Here is a 17982-nt window from a genome sequence, read left to right as displayed (position 1 = left end):
TTGAGTCGGCATGAGATTTTCAAGAATCGAAAGGCTGCATACAAGTGTAGCGAAGTTCAACTGCCAGAATTGACAGTCATAACTGCCATTGCCCGAAGTTCGGTGTTTTGTGCTATGTCTTGAGAAATGGTTGGTGAGAGAGGAAGCCGAAGATGATTGATAGCTCTGCCGAGCGCACGGAGCACTTCCGAAAACCAGAATCGGAAGAGAGATCCCCGCGTTTCTTGCACCAGAATCAACTCCATCTTCTCCGTATCTTGATGCGGTTCCGGAGGAGAAACGAACGGAACGAGCGGTGCGAGAGGGTGATGGGAACTGGGGGAGTGAGTGATGCTGACCTTTGGCTGATGGAAGAGACAGCCATGCACGTTTGCACAGTGACGAACCGCCAAGGATGCGGGATGGTGGAGTGGTAGAAAGTCAAGTCAAGTCGACCAAGGCCCAAGGGTCACGATGCCCCTCTTCTAGCTGCCTGCTCTCTGATATAAGTAGTCGAGACCTTCTTGTAAGTCGACAGAGATCAGCCAAGTCTTGTTTGACTTTCCTTCTTCTTTTAGTCCAGTCGAGCAATTGATCAAACAGTCAAGATGGGTGTCGTCGAGCTCCTCTTTACACCATACACTCTGCTGGCCATCCCAATCCTCTTTTACCTTCTTCCCTACCTGCGCAACTGGTCTATCCGCGATGTACCTTCACCCTTCCCGGCAGCCTTTACCAACCTCTGGCTCATGTACCAATGCCGCCGAGGTAGACGGTACCTCGCTGTAGACGCTGCACACAAGGAACTCGGCACATTCGTCCGCATCCAACCTCACCACGTCTCCATCGCAGACCCAGAAGCCATCCCCATCGTCTACGGCCACGGCACTGGCTTCCTCAAGAGCGAATACTATGACGCCTTTGTCAGCATCCAACGCGGCCTCTTCAACACACGCGACCGCGCCGAGCACACCAGAAAGAGAAAGACTGTTTCCCACACCTTTAGCTCAAAGAGCATTGGCCAATTCGAGCAATACATGCATCACAACCTCGACTTGTTGGTAGCGCAGTGGAACAAGATGGCCAAGATGGCTGACGGCAAGTATGCCAAATTCGACGCCCTGACGTGGTTCAATTACACAGCCTTTGACATTATTGGCGATCTCGCTTTCGGTGCTCCCTTTGGCATGCTAGAGAAGGGCGCTGATATCGCCGAAATCCGCGAGTCACCCGACGCACCTCCCAAATTCGCTCCTGCCATCGAAGTCCTCAACCGCAGAGGTGAAGTCTCGGGCACAATCGGCTGCTGGCCCTGGATTAAGCCCTACGCTGCCTATCTCCCTGATCCTTTCTTCACAAAGGGCGTACAGGCTGTACAGAATCTCGCCGGCATTGCCGTAGCACGCGTAAAGCAACGTCTAGACAATGCCGACAACATCGACCGCGTCGACCTGCTTGCCCGCCTCATGGAAGGAAAAGACGAACACGGCAACAAACTAGGCCGTCAAGAACTAACAGCCGAAGCGCTGACCCAACTCATCGCCGGCAGCGACACAACCTCAAACACCTCTTGCGCTCTCCTCTACCACTGCCTAGCCAACCCCCACGTGGTCAAAAAACTGCAACAGGAACTGGACGCCGCAATTCCTCAAGGCACTCAAGTCCCCGTATTCGAGCAAGTGAAAGATTTGCCCTATCTGGATGCCGTAATCAAGGAAACCATGCGCATCCACAGTACTTCTTCCCTAGGCTTGCCCAGAGTGGTTCCTCCCCAAGGTGCAGAAGTCTGCGGAAGACATTTCCCCGGCGAAACCGTACTTTCGGTGCCGGCGTATACCATGCACCACAGCAAGAAAATCTGGGGTCCCGACGCCGACGACTTCGTCCCCGAGCGTTGGGAGAAAGTGACTGAACTGTAAGCGTATTCCCCTTTTCCTTCACCTAGTCAAGATGAAATCAAAAAAGCTGATGCAAAAGTGTGCGAATAGACAAAAATCGGCATTCATCCCCTTCAGCTACGGTCCTCGCGCCTGCGTGGGTCGCAACGTCGCAGAGATGGAATTGGCCTTGATCGTGTCCACCGTCTTCCGCAATTACGATTTCGAATTATATCAAAAGGAATTGGAGACGAGAGAAGGATTCTTGAGGAAGCCTTTGGAGTGTTGGGTTGGTATGAAGAGGAGGAATGTTTGAAAAGTGTGGAGTGGAAGGAAGGGGGAGGTAGAGATATCTGTGGATATTTGGATGTGTATCTTAGGTCTTATGATGAAGAATATTATGATGTTTAAAAAGATACATGGAGTATTTGTGATCTTTGAGTGTCAGTGCAAGGCATGCCGTAGTCGAGGAAGCCAATCGGGTCGGCTGGTAATCATTAGGAATAACATCGAGAGTCGGTTAGCGAGAGACGTATGCGTAAGATGTACCTAGTAAGGTTATTTGCTCAGTCGCGCTGATATCTGGTATACGTTTGGTCGTGGACATGGCACTGTGGTATCGTCCGAGGGTGAGTTGGTTTCGCTTGTTCGCGCGACAAAAGTGAATATCAGGGGTCGATGGGTGTAAGCTAGGGACCACATTCTGTTCCTAGAGTGTTCTATGCGGAGACGCTGTCCCCACTGAGTGTAATCTGAGCCGTGTACAGGCCTCTCCTTCCATCGCCCTTTTGCGCGGCAAAGGCAAAGTGGCTGTTGTCAAATGCGGCGTCTGCTCCACCGGGACCTTTGAGACCTCCATAGCCAGTTCCAAACAGAGTTCCTTGCTTCGTGAAGCCAGAGGTGGGTGATGAGCTGGTGGCGTACGCGACATCGTAGTTTGTAGTGGTGAAGCAATTGGAGGAGTAGAACAAGTAATATGTGTCGCCAGAATGGATAAGGCTAGGTCCCTCAACAAGCGGTCCGTCTTCAGGGGAGTCATTCGTGATGAGTTCGGATGTGTCGCCAACTTTTGTCACTCCATCGCTCTCGACTTGTTGGATAAGGATAGGTGTGGGCACGATCGGCTCGACTCCGTTGTTGCAAGTCCCGCCGTGCCCGAGCGAGTTGGCATCGATCTTGTATACGACGTACCGGGTTCCATCTGCATCTCGGAAACCAGATGCATCGATGGCGCCTCCTCGATCAGCAGGGCAGGCAAAACTGGTCTCATGTGGCGTGTATGGGCCGTCGATAGAGTCACTGATTGCAGTGCCAATACAATGAGGAGCATTGGTGTCATACGTAGGTGCGCTGAAATATAAGAGGAATCTGCCATCATCCTGATTCTTGTTAGATGATGAAGAGCACACGAACCCCAAGCGGAATTACCAAATGATTGATGTCTGGGGCCCAAATATGATCCTTTGAAGAGTCTACCCAACTTGGCAGATCTGGCAACATGTCATTCCCCGGTTGTAGCGTCCACGTCTCAAAATCTGTTGAGGTTGCAAATTGGATGTGTGTGCTCTTGTAGTCGTATAGAGATTGTCCAGCAAATGCGTACCAGGTGCTTCCAACTCTGAGGATGGACGGATCAGGGAAATCGGTTGTGATATAAGGACCAGACTCGGATCGTTTTTGTAATAAAGGAGCTGCGTATAAAGATGGTAGGAAAGCCGTCCATGCTAAAAAGAGCGATGCTTTGGATGAAGCCATATCTGATGTATGTATATTGAGGTATAGATCGCGAGGGTAAGGTTGAGTATCTTGAAGACGTCGAGGAACCAGAATCTAAGGTTGGACTGTAAACAAGCAGAGACAAGGTAAGAGCGAGGCATGAGAGCTTTGTAGACTTTTACAGGAAGTATCTCCATACTTCAATTCCCACTAAGATCAGCAAAATGCAATGTCATCATCAGATACCAAAAGTTCGCGAGCTCGAGCGAGCTTACTCGACTCCCGAGGAGGAGATGGGCCTCTGCATCGTGCGCAGTATTTTTTCTCTCGAAAGATCTGCGCCCAGCTCCGAGTATTGGAGCTATGTCTTTAGGTACGTTGAAGACACACATAAGCTCGTGATTATGTTCCGATTGACCGATGACAGCTGGGAAGACAAGGCGGTATGCCGTCGAGCTGAGCAAGCTGACATGTTTCCCCTCCTTCGAAAGAGTGAATCAAGCCTCTTATCGCATGGCGTCAAGAAACTCATCCATCGCGTGCTCGGTATGCGCATGCGCATGGAGGTGATTCGATATTCAAGAAGCGAAAGGGCGATCTATGCAGAGTCCGTTCATGTACAGCTTGACTCGAGCCTGGAGGTAGAAGTCTTGATCTACGCGATATGACCATGATCAACACCTTTCGCCATACCTCCAGAATGTCGCGACACTGTATAGAGATGATGTGCTGTTCGCTGGCATATCAAGATAAGTTGCTGGTCGACGTCGACAAATCGATTCTCTATTTGACGCCGACTGCCCCGCACCGGGCCCGCTTCGCTTCGGCCTTCCTGCCGTAGAAGGAGCGGCCTCGGGTCGTCGGCAAATGACGCAGGTCAATTCAGCCGTCGCGTGAGCTTGGTCAGTTGCCGACTCGCTGCATCTCTGCCCGGCTGTGCAATTCTCTCCCTCGAACAAACACGCGACAACCTTAGCGACTTCTTCGCTATTCCGAGACACTCGAGCTTCAACGACAGCATTCACCACGGATCTTCTCACACACACAAGACAACCATGGGCGTGATCAAGACATTGTCAAAGCTCACTGCATACGGCACAGTAGCAGGAGCAGGAGGATGGGCTCTCTACACGAGAAAGTCCAGCTTCGTGCCCATGTCGTCCAACGACTACATCTATAACACGACTTTCTTTGCTCGCAACAACCCCGATCAGAACCCCACAATGAGCGACTTGTGTGTGCGTAAGGTGCCGCTGAGCCAGATCAAGCCGGAATACCTTGAGAAGGAGGGCAAGCTGGTTGAGAAGTTCTGCGCTGGCGTGTGGGGAGGTCTCGGTCAGTCACTACGCTTCAGTATATATTGTACAGCTCGCTAACATGGATTGGCAGGCTACGCATACCAACGCCAATACTTGGAAAAGAAGTACCGCGATGCCGACACAGAAAGCCAGTTATGGGACACCAAAGCTTTGCAAGAGTCTGAGTACCCCGTAGGCACCCAGATCACCGACCACTTCGAGGTCCTTACCAAGACTCCCGAATCCATCATCGTGCGCTGCGGTGATTCACCCCGCAAGATGGAAGTCAGACCCAGCGATGGACTGTTTGAGATGAGAGCAGAGATCAAGGAGGCCGAGGGTGTTGCTGAGTTCCAGCTGAAGAGCGTCTTTTACCAAGGACTCGGTAAGGCAACTGGCAAGCCCATGCCGCCACACATCGAGTTCTTGCACAGACAATATACCAAGTTGTGGATGGAGACTGCCATCAGCAATGTTACGCGATAGCTCAATCGAAAAAGGCCATGAAAATAAGAGCTAGTTAAAAATGCTGTGAATCAGACGCCTTTTTAAGAATTGAAAAGCATAAACATGTTTGTAGCTGAAATCCAAAGACAGAGCAAACAATCAATGACCAAATCGGCAACTGCGTCCACAGCACGTGAAAGCGCAAGCAAAAACGCGTCATGGGCCAAAGCTTTGCTTCCAGTGGTTGTTGCCTGAGGTCTCGACCTTTCCCCTCCAACATGTGCATCATGACTTGGCGATGAGTTGATATTGAATCTGTCGACTTCTGCGGACGACCAATGCGACTACACTCTACACGACTCTTCAGGCAGTATGGGGCAAGGCCGTCCCCGCCGGAACAAAGCAATAGTCCTCTCCTCAGACGACGATGATGACTCTGCGACCATTCCTCAGGCCGACGTAGAGACAGTCATACAGGAAGAGCCAGCTGAAATCAAGTCTGGACGAGCTTCGCGCTCAAAATCGACTGCCACCAAGACGAAGGTTACCAAATCGCCGTCCAAGCCACGACAAAGTCGCCAATCGACCAAATCTGTCGCCGAAGCGCAGCCCAAACGTGCAAACAAGTCCATCTTCTCCTTCTTCAATGCCGCTACACAACAACAACAACAGCCTTCGTCTCAAGACTCAACCACGCCCACAGCTTCTGCCAACGCTGCCCCGAAACAGGAGGACATCGAGGACGACATCTCTGCCGACGATGCTGCTTCGTTGTCCCAGCCCTCCCGAGTCGCACAGACGCTACGCAAGAGAAAGTTGAACAAGGGCAGTGTCGACGACACCAATGGAGACGGTCTGCCAGCAGCTTCGCAAAAGTTTCGCAAAGTCTCTGGTGGGACTAGAGTCCCTTCGACAGCCGCCCCCGTCACGACTGACACAAGACCGTGGACCGAACGATATGCGCCTGTCGATATCTCCGAACTCGCCGTACACAAAAGGAAGATTACCGATGTTCGCAGTGTCCTGGAAGCCGCTCTGTCTGAACGCGCGAGGCCAAGACTGCTTGTCTTGAAAGGTGCTGCTGGCACTGGAAAGACGACCACTGTCAGTCTTCTGGCGAAAGAGATGGCAATCGAGATAATCGAGTGGAAGAGCCCTGTCGGCACAGATACCTCGAGCAGTGCCTTCACCTCGTATTCGAGCCAATTCGAGGACTTCGTCTTTAGAAGTGGCAAGTTTGCTGGCCTAGATCTGGTCAGGAGTGACGGCACAGCCCAAAAAGCTGAGCCGGTCAAGCAGGGGCACGGAAAGCAGATCATGCTCGTCGAAGAGTTTCCAAACACCTTTGCTAGGAATTCGCCTGCTCTACAGACATTCAGAAACACAATCTTACAGTATCTGGCTGCACCTTCGTCATCGAATCCTACACCAATGGTCATGGTCGTCTCAGAAGCCTTGCTCTCTACCACGACTGCCTCAGCCGACAGTTTCACCGCTCACCGTCTGCTCGGGCCCGCCATCTTGAATCACCCTCAAACTGCGCCAATCGAGTTTAACAACATTGCTCCTACATATCTCATCAAAGCGCTGGACGCCATTGTGATCAAGGAGTCTCGGAAAACAGGTCGGCGCTTTGCACCTGGTCCTGCTGTTCTCAAGCACTTGGCCGAGACTGGTGATATACGCAGTGCTGTTTCTTCTCTCGAGTTCCTCTGCCTTGCCGGTGATAATAGCGATGCTTGGTCTACGAAAGTCGCTTTCACGAAACCCAAAGGTCGCGCTGCCGAGCCTTCGTTGACAAGGAAAGAGCAAGAAGCCTTGAAACTTATTAGCAACCGCGAAAGCAGTCTTGGTATCTTTCATGCTGTTGGCAGAGTCGTCTACAATAAACGTATCAACCCTCCGAATCCGATTCCTCAGCCTCCAACATATTTTCCCCAGCATCGAAAACCGAAGGTCCCTGAGCATGATCCCAACGACTTGATCGACGAAGTTGGTACTGACACCTCAACATTCGTTGGAGCACTTCAAGAGAACTATGTCTTGTCCTGCGGATCGTCATCAAGCGAAGATGCGATGGACTCACTCAACGGCTGCATCGACGCTCTCTCGGATTTCGACATGCTATCTTGTGATCGCTTTGGTTTCGGAACACGAACATCCTCCGGTTCTGCCCAAGACAACCTTCGTCAGGACGACATATCGTTCCAGACTGCAGTTCGTGGTATTTTGTTTTGGTTACCAAGTCCAGTGAACAGACTAGCAGGGTTGGGGAAGTCAGCTAAGCGTGGTGATGAGTTCAAAATGTTCTTTCCGTCGAGTTCGAAGCTGTGGAAGGAGAAAGAAGAATTCGAGGGCACTTTAGAGAGCGTGATATCAACGATGCATACACTAGCGGTAGGTCAGACTTCAGATTCTGCCGCCGCAGACAGAGAAGGCGTAGCGGCATGGAAGCGCCAGCAGACGTCGGCCATTTCGTCAGGAAACAATAGCGATGACATTGGTGCGACTACGCCGCTCTCAAATTCCATTCTGAGCTCCACTGCAAGGACCGAAACACTTCTCGAGCGTCTTCCTTACGCTGCTCAGATATTGCCTCGGCAGAAGGATATACCACAGCATCTCGTCTCAGGCATGAACAGCTTGACACGTATCTCGACATTGACCTCAACATCTACTGCCCTCGACGATGCAGCTCTGGATGTGGGAGAAGACGATGACCTTGACATGCAGCAATCAGAATGGACTGATCGTCCAGACATCGAGTCTTCTGTTGCTAGGAAAGGAAAGGGTCAGCGAAAGCCCAAAGCCGAGACTGAAGGAGGAGGATTACAGATACCAGTCGAGCATGCGGTTGAGAAGCTCGTTCTGAGCGATGATGATATTGAGGATGATTAATGCTGTCCACACCACGAGTAGAGTTGCTTGTACACGGCTATGAATAATTACTATACCTCTATTCCACACCTATTTCCGATCTTGTTTTACAACAGAGATATGTTTGTTGTTTGAGTCTGTGGTTAGAAACGTGACCTTTGATCACTTGTTGACTTTCTTCACGGCCAACCCTGTCGAGTTGCGAACATTCGACTGATTCACGTTTCCATCTTCAAAATTCATTGCTTCAAGTGCCTTGTCTACCTCACTGTTGTTGTTGCTCATCTCTGTTCAATTGGATGTGATGGGCTCCTCCATTTACTCGTTTTCTGTGTCCTGGCCACTGTGTCTGGGCTCGCAAATACCGAATACTTGACAATGCTTTTACTCAATCATCTGTGATCCTAGATCATCTAGACTGGTGAAATGTTCTCTGATGAACTAACAGATTATGCTCAAAAAGGTTAATACAAATTCAAATATGTATTGCCGCTGTCGTGAAAGATATCGACCCCAGCAGCACTTGTGAATGGGTATAACCCTGTCTCGGCCTCCAGCGGCTAAGCTTCGGCACATCTCTATCCGATCAAACAGCGCCAACGACATCAACAAACATATCCAAGATTTGGACAATCATGAACATGAGTATCATGTGGATTTTCAGAAAAGGAAAGTTGACGATTGCTACAGCTATAACGAGCATGTCACCTTCTGATACCGAAAAGCCATCTCACCCTTTTCTCTCAAAAAACTAGCTGTTCTGATCCCGCTTGATGACGCCTGTGCAGCAAACCTCTTTGTCTGATTTGATGCCTGCTCGAGCAAATAAAGAGGTCTGGCATCTTTCATCGCATTGACACGCTTCCATGACGTCCGTTTAGAAATTCATCAAGTCCTCGTCTGATTCCTCCTGGTCGATATCGTCCATGAGCTCGTCTCTGGCTCCATAGGACTCCTCGTCGACATAGCCGCTGTACTCTTCTTCCGGCTCTTGTTCGATTATTCCTTCGTCTTGGTCTGCGTCCATCATTGTGCCTCCTTCGCCGTAGTCTTCCTTTCTGGCGTAGGTTGTGCGCTCGGCCTTTGTGGCGAGGCGAGGGATAGGGGCATCTAGAAGCAAGCGTGTACCTTTTTTGAGGCAGGGCTCGGAGTTGCCGTCGTTGTCTTCGATGGCCAATGTGGGCAGGCAGATGATACGACCATCTCCCAAGTCAACGAGCTCCACGTTGGCGTCTTCGGGCACGGCGGCAAGAGGTACAAGGTCGCATAGAGGATACAGGCGGCCGAATGAGACGTTCTCTTCCTCTTTGGTGTCGACCTTGTGTGCGTAGGGATATGTTTGTTCGTGGTAGCCCTCCTCATCGTAGGTTTTGGTCCAGAGGATCTTGTCGGTGATGTTCATGTGGCGATGGATGAGGCTGATGATCGTGTTGATGACGCGGCCATCAGAGAAGTTGGGGTTGGACACCGACTTTGGAGCATCGCCACGACCGTCCATGGTCTGCAACATTTGGAACGGGCGCATGACGTTGTTGTCAAAGGACCATGCAACTTTACCTCCTTTCTCAAGTGGGCCATAGCGAGGCGATGCCATGAGAAGCTGAACAACAGGCAAGTCAAGCGGGTCAGTCGAAGTGGCATACGCCCATCCGAGAACTCGAGCAAGGAGGAGCAGGCCGAGCTTTCGGGCCTCAACGGTGGGGAGCTTGGGATGCTCCATCGTGCTGATGGCATCGCGCAGATAGTTTTCAAGATGAGAACCACACACACTGTCATGGTAGGTACTCTTGGCCAAGTCATAGCAGTCGACTGAGCAAAACGAGAAGTTCTCGCGTCGCTGTTCGTTGCCGGCACGGCAGACTTGGATATCGGCAGTCTCAAAGATACCAGGTCTGGATGTCGGTCTGCCGCGGAGGGGAGTATCGGGGATCGAGTGCTCCGAAGATGTGTGACTCTCCTCGCTCGAGGACTCGGAGTTCCAATCCTCGTCAGAGTCAGCACCTGAGCCATCATCATCATCTTCATGTTCCACTTTTCTCTCCTTTCCTTTGGCAGATGTATGCTCATGACGCACATCAGCAGTTCCAAGCTTGTTGCCAAGCTTGGAGATCGGAAGTGCAGGTATTATGAAGGCCGGGATGTCGACCGAGGCGGTACGGCGATGGTGAGCTGGAGAAGGCTTGAAGCGAGCTGCTCTTCTCAACGTTCTTGCATTTTGCTTCGAGGTCTTTTCTGATTCTGCATGCCTCAGCTCTTCGATCAACACACGAAGGACGAATGGTGATGGAATTTGTAGATCGGCCCCGCATGTGTCGCAGACTGTTGCGAGTTCTGACGTGTCCCAGGTTTTTGCCGTCGATACAGCGAACGGGAGGCTCTCCGTGAACAAAATCATGCCCTGGAAAACATCTTGAGTAGCCACCAGAGACGTGGGCACGCCAAACTTGAAGTCATAACGCACAATTGCACTTTCGTCGACTGTGTTTATGCAACCGTTGAGGGTGGCGATATTGAATTGGCTGCCAGCGAAGCCATAGCTGTCACGATTGAGAAGACTGTGACCAGAGGCAGTCAGCTGCTGGGCTTTGATCGATGGTTTGTGGGTGAATAGGATTTCAAAGATCCTGTTTTCGATCGAATTGAAGAGAAGGTCGAGTTCTTTGCGAAGCGAAGGCGGAATAGGCTCTTCTGACGGGCCAGCCTTGCTCGCCTTGCTCGCCATGAATTTGTCGTCGAGGATATAAAGAGCTTTGTGAGCTGAACCGGCTCCGCATCGAGCCAAAGCATCGACTAAGCGAAACAACGCCTTGAACTTCAGATCTTCAACATCTGATGTGCTTGTTGTTCGTCCTGAGACGGGATCTTTGAAGTGGTCTTCGACAAGAGTCATCTTTGCGAGCTTGAATCTGGAATGTTCCCTTCGAAGAACGGTTGATGCGGAACTACACCACTCTTCGCCCTGGGCAAGTGCATGGGTACAATCGTCTGTACATGACAATCGTGTTAGCTGGGTTCTTGAGCAGATTCTTGACTGTCGTAAGCCCTTCGTGGCAAGATTGTGTTCGACAGACTCTGTTCTAAGCAGACGTCGAAGATGGTGAAGACCTGCGAAGTTGATTCCCAGCGTGCACATACCTCTATAGCTGGAGATGTCTCTGTCAATTCTCCTGATGTGGTCGTTACCTGCAACTCTGTCACGATTAACGTCGATCATCGCTTGAGCCATCATATATGCCCTGAGGGCATCATTGACCGCAAGATGTGGCTTCTTCTCTGCGGTGTAGCATAAGGCGCGGTTAAGATATGCTACTGGATGACGTTTCTCGTGGAGGATCTTGCTGTATAGATCAAAAGCAACAGTGTAGTTTCCTTTGTGCACAGCACGATTGGCAGTCATGATATTGTCAGTCATCCTGCTGCGCTTTGGACGAATTTCCAACGATGGTGACGATAAGACCGGCGTAGTCATGTCTATAAGAAATAGAACGAATGAGAGATAAGTGTTGCGCTAAGTGTTGTGCTGAGTGTTGTGGTGAGCCAAATCAGCATGCGCCTGCCTTCGGAGTCATCCTCAGGAAGCACCGACCCTCAACTCCCGCAGTGTTGCCGCTCTTCAACTCTCAGTCATTTTTACATCACTTGTCCCTTGATATCCGCGATAACACGGGATCTTTGTAGTGTTCTTATTTCTTACCATAAAGCACACTAAGTACTTATTAATCCAGCAGCGCTTGATGCATTTGGCTTTGGCTGCCAAAGAAACCATGCTTCTCTGCCATGGTCTTCAACCAATACATGTAAGGAAGAGTAAATGACTCCAGAAGAGAAAGGTATGACCACCTTTCAGGTAGCACCTGCTAATGTGGACACGATTTCTTAGTGCGCCTGGGCTAGCTCTCGCGACCTTTAGGCCCTTCAAGAGCACTGTGCTTCAGCAGTCGAAGAGTTCTCATAGAGCAAAAAGATCTGCCCGTGATGATCGGACATGGTTCCAGTTACTAGGAGCATCCTGTTTACAACTGGTCCTTGTATCAGACAATCACGTTGCCATATCGTCCGCTGATGAATATGCGGTTGTCGGTTTCCCATCTTCATGGAAGCCGCACTGGAAACAGCAGTCCAAGAAGCCATGTTGGTGAACATCGACTCGGAGAGCTAGAAGCAGCCTTTGGACACCGCTATTGCGAAAGATGCGAGGTCGACTTCTACCGCATGACGCTCTGTGTATCGACTTTCGAACTACGCTTGTTGACCATTCAGGCTCTTGTGTTTTTGCATTCTTTCGATCAATCGTTGTTGGTGACGATAGCCCTACGAAAATTTTCCGTCTACCTGTAAGAGCATGCTAGCTGAGCAGCTGAATGGAGAGACCAGCAGGAAGCCTTTCATGTGCAGCCAAGATGGTGTGCATATGGTAGCTGGTTGGTGTTAGTTCAAAAGCTCTCCCTAGGAGAGCGGCGAGACGTCAACATAAACTCACAACGTAGGTTATGATGACCGAGATACGAGGCGGCTCAGAGTTTCTGCTATTGGCGCCGCTGGTATAGTCACGTGTGTGTGCCGGAATAATGATAATCCGGCACGCCGAGGTCCTCCGCCCATCTCAAACGTTCAACGTTCCTTGGTAATTATCACTCTAGCACCTGAACGTTGTGATGGTTGTCTACTCTACACTCCTCAAACTATCAACTGGCGAGAATTTGGCGTCATTGTATGCTTGTGGGGCAGCAGTTCTCTATACAATCATTTCGAAAGGGCAGTGGTATCTCGCCAGCACCTGCTTGGGCATCTACATCTTCCGACCAACCTAGAACGGCCACTCGCTTCTCCATCTCGATCTCTGGTGCATCTGGTATTGTGTACCTTCAATCTCACCTCCAGGTGATGTCGACTCGCATCATCATGGTTCAGTCTATTGCCGATTGTTCTCGGCGTCTCAGATATGACCGCAGTTGATGTCAGGGCACACAAACACGAGAAGGATTCAAGACATGTCTGTTCTACCTTACAGGTCCCAAGTCATGGGGAGCACACGTTACAACGCTTTCTCGGCGTGTTGATCCGGCTCAGTTCGGATTCTTCGAGCGGGCCTGCCATCAACGTCCTCACTACAATCCTCTTTATGGCTTGACAGGTGCCAGACTCCGCGTTTTCCACGACAACGGCTTCCTTGGTTCTAAGCAATACAAACAGCAAGATACAATCCTCCACGTTGAGTGCGAATGCCGCATATCCAATACGTGCGTACTCGACACTTCATGTTGGAGGGCTAATTAGATTCCAAGATGAGCATTGGTAGCTGGTTCGCTCCAGGCCAACTTATCGCAACCGACCCTCGACTGAACAGATCGATGTCGACCCACAAAGGGGATGCCGAATCGACAGAACGTCATCCCCGAGTGCTAAACTTCGTCACGCGTGGAGCTGTAGAAATGCACAATGATTTTGAGTAGGACTGCTTCGTCCACAGAGAGCGGCGCTCCAGAGCTCTCTCTTTGGGCCTAACTCTGGTGTCAGAAATTATTGTGCATCTCTACATGTGTTTTGATGCACGTCGCTGCGGCAAGGGATTTGATGTGACAAAATTCAGCACACGGGGGGATGCATTTTTTCTTTGCCTTCTTGTGCAATCAGAGCTCTGTGCGATGCACGTTTTCACGCTGACAATTCGAGTAACGGGATGTCAGCCAACTACGTGGATCTTCTTCAAATCCTCTGCACTGGCCTATTTGGGTCTGCCAAGACCTCTACCAATCCAATTAAGGATCCAAATCCCAGAAGGATGAAAGCAATGGGCGACTCCATCTCATAAATTCCATACGCGTGGGTACGCTTTCGAGAACGCTCCAGTACTCCTTACCGGTTCATGCGGATAGCGCCACAGGGTCAAATCTATGAGCCATATTACCGTCTGATAGTTCCGCCGTTGGTCTCTTATGCCTAATCTTAACCTTGCCTGGAAAGATCTTCCCTGGACCTATCTTATACTGGAAGGTCCATGATGGAGGTTTAACTACGCTATCCTATAGGATCCATCCGATGTGGGGTGGTTTAGAACAAGATCTTATATCGGATCGATGACCACAGAGATCGTGGCTCGCTAGCGAATGAATTCTCGGCGGATGCAACATCTCGCGGTTTGTAGCCTGCCAATCATTTTCAGTCAAGCTTGCAAAGAATGCTGTGACTCGGTAGAGTGCATTACGGCCGATGATGTGTGGGTAGCATGATACTCGACCGGTGCTCTACTGCCATAGCATCTACGTTGTATCTCCTGATACGCGAGATAAACGCCATGATGAAGATCTTGTAACGGATATGTGAGTCTCATCCTTCGAGTGATCTGCCTCTTGGCTAGAGAGTAATGCTCCGATGATGTTTGCGCTTTCTTGTCCTCACTCCACTCAACGAAAAAGTGCTGTACAAATATATACGAAGGAAAGCTCATTGAACATCTCAGTAAGATCAACGAGCAGGCTCTCTTTCCTGCCTTGAATCTTTCGAATTGTTCGCCACTTTCCAGTATGCGGTTCTTGGCCGTCACTTCTTTGACTGCCCTGGCGGCGACGACCATCGCCGCTCCCGCAGGTCCATACAACGCACAACAACCCGAAGATCATGAACAGGAACACCTTGAGAAACGCGCTCTCATAGGCGGTAATTCTGGAGCTACTCTTCTAGGTCTTGGTATCGGTGTCCTCCAAAGCTCCGCTCTCCTATCAATCGGGCTCGGAGGCGCAGGCGCAGGCGCCTCGACCGTGGCCTCGACCACGGCATCAACCAGCCGCTCATCGTCTGCCATAACCTCTGCCAGCATTGTATCGTCTGCTACGGTTTCGAGCAGTCGCTCTTCGTCTACCACACCCCTGGCTTCGGTCAGTGTTTCGGCTGGTGTGTCAGTGAGCGTTGCTCCGATTGGACTGTCATCAGTCGTTTCGGTTGTTGGAGCCCAACCTTCTAGTGCCCTGTCTTTGGTGTCCTCGATCCTTGCCAACCCGGTAGCAACTAGCAACACCCAAGCGGTGTCTTCTCTCAACAGCGTTATATCACAAGCTACTGCTCTTCCCACCAGTCTTGGTTTTCACATCTCGAATGCTATTACTGGTGTTACAACAGGCCCAAGTGGCGCCACCGCAGCCATCTCCTCCTTGCTTACTGCCTCGTCAATTCGCACGGATCCCGCAGCAGCCTCTTCGCTTGCTAGCGCTGTTTCTGCAGTTGCTAATCAACCAAGCCAGTCTACCCAGTCATCGTTGGCATCATTGGCTTCTGTGCTTTCAAACGCCGCAGCTATTCCCAATAATGTCGCCTCCATGGTATCTTCAATGGCATCCTCAATGAATTCTGGAACTGGAAGCATCTCGGGTCATGCGAACTCTATTGTTTCGTCAATTCTTGCAACTCCCAGCACGAGTTCTACTCAGATCTCGAGCTCGTCGAGCCAGATTTCGAGTTTAGCGCCTACAACCACCTGTAGTGACCTCTTGTGCCTCAATGCAGCAGTTGGTGGCCTGGGTTTGGGAGTGGGAGTGCTTCCATCGTCTAGTGGCGGTCTCTTGAGCCTGTCTCTCGGACTTGGCGGTACTGCCGCTTCCAGTACCCTGTCCCAGCCAATTGTTGTTTCCACAAACGGAGCCAAAACCACGTGTACGGACCTCGTGTGCGTATCAGTTGCTGCAACAGGACTGCTGAGTGCAAATGTTGGGGTGATTCCCACTGCCTCAGTGTCCCCAACGGCGACCAGGCTAGCTACGCCCGTCACGATTTCTGCAATTAGCGGAGGTCCGACTTCAACATGCACTGATCTAGTTTGCCTTAGTGCAGCGGCCACAAACTTGCTTGGTGTTAGTGTTGGACTTATTCCCACCTCAGTCCTCGGAGGAAACAACATTGCCTCGCTTTCGGGAGCTATTACAGCAAACCCTACGGTGACAACCTTGGCTCAACCTGTTATTATCACAGAAACCAATGGGAGATCAACATCGACCTGTACCGATCTAGTATGCCTTAGTGCTGCTGCTACAAACTTGCTTGGAGTAAGCGTTGGGCTCATCCCTACTTCTGTACTAGGTGGCAACAACCTGGCCACGCTTTCAGCTGGTACATCTATTACAGCAACTGCAACCAGTTTGGCGACCCCTGTTACCATCTCTGGTACCAACGGGGGTCCGACTTCAACGTGTACCGACGTAGTGTGCTTGAATGTTGCAGCCACGAACTTGCTCGGAGTTAGCGTGGGATTGATTCCCACCTCGGTGCTGGGAGGAAACAACATTGCCAGCCTTTCACTTGCTATTACCGCCGCTCCAACTGCAACTAGTCTCGCTGAGCATGTCACGGTCGTCGCCACCGATGGTGCCACGAGTACTGTGTGTTCGGACGTGAACTGTCTGCATAATGCTGCCACTTCGCTCCTGGGAATTGACGCTAGCTTGATTCCTTCTTCGATGCTAGGTAACAATCTTGCCACACTTGTACCTCACTCAACCAGTCTTGCGGTACCTGTGGTCGTAACCGGCCTTGATGGAGCGGCCACTACCGTCTTGAGTGTGGGCGCTGGCCTTATCCCGACATCGCACCTGACAAACCATGCGGCAAGCACATCTGTCTCGCTGGGTCTAGGTCTGACTTCTTTACCGACCCCTGTAGCTATTACAGGTGCAAACGGGGCTCAGACTACTTGCGCTGATCTGATATGTTTGAACATCGCCGCGTCAGGATTACTGAGCGCATCTATTGACCTCGTTCCTACATCAGTACTCGGTGGTCTCACGCAAGTGACCCCTGCTCCAAGTGTGTCTCTCTCAGCTGGGGCCTCCCAGGCCAATCCGGCGGTGCAAACCTGTTCCGACTTGATCTGTTTGAGTGCAGTAGTATCAAACCTCGCTTCTGTGAATGTCGGTGTCCTTGCTGGTGCTACAAGTACTCCCACCGCTGTGGTTCAAGTCCCTAGCGGCGCGGTTGGGTCGGTCCTGTCATCACTTGTTGTTTCGAACACAGGCCTCCCAAGCAACGCAGTATCCATTATATCCTCGATTCTAGCAGCTCCAACCCAGGCCACTATCTTGCCGGAGGTTTCGTCAGTGTTGTCATCACTCGTAGGGAACTCTGCTCTCCCTAGTGCTGCCTCGTCTGCCGTGTCCGAATTTCTTGGGGGAGTCACCAACGTTCCCTCCCTCACGCTTTCCCTTATCCCCTCGACGACCCTTGTAGCTATCCCAATCGCTACTGGTGCACCAGTATCTGCCGTCTCATCCTTGCTAGGTGAAGGAAATCTTCCTGTATCAGCCTCATTGGCCCTGAGTTCACTTCTTGCGAATCCAACCCAGATCTCTCTGTTGCCTGGAATTTCGTCTGTCATTTCAGGCGTTGCAGCAGACAACACAGGACTTGCCTCCTCGCTTGCTGGAGTTTTGTCATCTGCCGTAGCTCAAGTCTCGGAAATTTCCTTGGTACCAACTGCGACTGGAGTTCTGCCCGGAGTGTCATCAGCTATTTCTGTCATCGGCAACCAGGCCACCGGAGCCGTCACCGCAGCCGCTTCTGTCCTATCCTCTGTTCTTGTGGGTGCTACCGCACTTCCAACAGCAGAGATCTCCTCAATCCTTGCTGGGGGTAACCTTCCTGTGTCGGCATCCAATGCATTGACCTCTCTCCTCGTCAATCCCACTCAGAGTAACGCCCTTCCTGCTGTTTCGTCGGTAATATCTGCCATTGACAGCCAGGCTGGAGTGGCCACCTCAGCTGCTTCCGTGTTATCTTCTGCCCTCCAGGGCGCCACCGCGCTC

At 51.1% G+C, this 17982-nt stretch overlaps 5 protein-coding genes across 5 annotated transcripts; 3 read left to right on the top strand and 2 right to left on the bottom strand.

The window, feature by feature from the left end:
- The first annotated feature begins 254 nt into the window (after positions 1 to 254).
- On the top strand, positions 255 to 2259 carry M438DRAFT_408437 (putative P450 monooxygenase). The gene is made up of 2 exons (XM_029909953.1): positions 255 to 1894; positions 1968 to 2259. Exons 1-2 carry the CDS (start codon positions 588 to 590, stop codon positions 2170 to 2172), a joined length of 1512 nt encoding a protein of 503 aa, XP_029757056.1. The 5' UTR covers positions 255 to 587; the 3' UTR covers positions 2173 to 2259.
- A 316-nt stretch (positions 2260 to 2575) lies between these two features.
- M438DRAFT_399594 (glycoside hydrolase family 43 protein) lies at positions 2576 to 3611 on the bottom strand (the record flags this gene model as incomplete). The annotated part of the gene is made up of 2 exons (XM_029909426.1): positions 2576 to 3235; positions 3285 to 3611. 2 exons carry the CDS (start codon positions 3609 to 3611, stop codon positions 2576 to 2578), a joined length of 987 nt encoding a protein of 328 aa, XP_029757055.1.
- An 873-nt stretch (positions 3612 to 4484) lies between these two features.
- On the top strand, positions 4485 to 5562 carry M438DRAFT_348526 (uncharacterized protein). The gene is made up of 2 exons (XM_029906165.1): positions 4485 to 4907; positions 4962 to 5562. The coding sequence occupies exons 1-2, from the start codon at positions 4628 to 4630 to the stop codon at positions 5354 to 5356; spliced, it is 675 nt and encodes a 224-aa protein (XP_029757054.1). The 5' UTR covers positions 4485 to 4627; the 3' UTR covers positions 5357 to 5562.
- Positions 5563 to 5577: 15 nt separating this feature from the next.
- On the top strand, positions 5578 to 8380 carry M438DRAFT_103789 (uncharacterized protein). The gene has a single exon (XM_029898655.1). It carries the CDS (start codon positions 5690 to 5692, stop codon positions 8213 to 8215), a length of 2526 nt encoding a protein of 841 aa, XP_029757118.1. The 5' UTR covers positions 5578 to 5689; the 3' UTR covers positions 8216 to 8380.
- Positions 8381 to 8897: 517 nt separating this feature from the next.
- Positions 8898 to 11593, bottom strand: M438DRAFT_368319 (uncharacterized protein; the record flags this gene model as incomplete). Its single annotated transcript, XM_029908037.1, has 2 exons — positions 8898 to 11179; positions 11330 to 11593. Coding segments are annotated over 2 exons (2372 nt in total), but the record flags the coding sequence as incomplete, so codon positions are not given.
- Positions 11594 to 17982: the final 6389 nt, after the last annotated feature.

Source organism: Aureobasidium pullulans, assembly GCF_000721785.1.
Source record: "Aureobasidium pullulans EXF-150 unplaced genomic scaffold scaffold_22, whole genome shotgun sequence".
In the NCBI taxonomy this organism is placed as follows: domain Eukaryota; kingdom Fungi; phylum Ascomycota; class Dothideomycetes; order Dothideales; family Saccotheciaceae; genus Aureobasidium; species Aureobasidium pullulans.
The sequence above is the reverse complement of the archived record's forward strand: the minus strand, read 5'-3'. Positions and strand labels throughout refer to the sequence as shown.

What these genes read in the sequence shown, in the direction of transcription:
- M438DRAFT_408437 (XM_029909953.1), top strand. Translation starts at nt 588, where the DNA reads ATGGGTGTCGTCGAGCTCCTCTTTACACCATACACTCTGCTGGCCATC. An exon ending in TGGGAGAAAGTGACTGAACT is followed by an intron (nt 1,895 to 1,967) that starts GTAAGCGTATTC and finishes GTGTGCGAATAG; the next exon opens with ACAAAAATCGGCATTCATCC.
- M438DRAFT_348526 (XM_029906165.1), top strand. Translation starts at nt 4,628, where the DNA reads ATGGGCGTGATCAAGACATTGTCAAAGCTCACTGCATACGGCACAGTA. An exon ending in TGGCGTGTGGGGAGGTCTCG is followed by an intron (nt 4,908 to 4,961) that starts GTCAGTCACTAC and finishes ATGGATTGGCAG; the next exon opens with GCTACGCATACCAACGCCAA.
- M438DRAFT_103789 (XM_029898655.1), top strand. Translation starts at nt 5,690, where the DNA reads ATGGGGCAAGGCCGTCCCCGCCGGAACAAAGCAATAGTCCTCTCCTCA.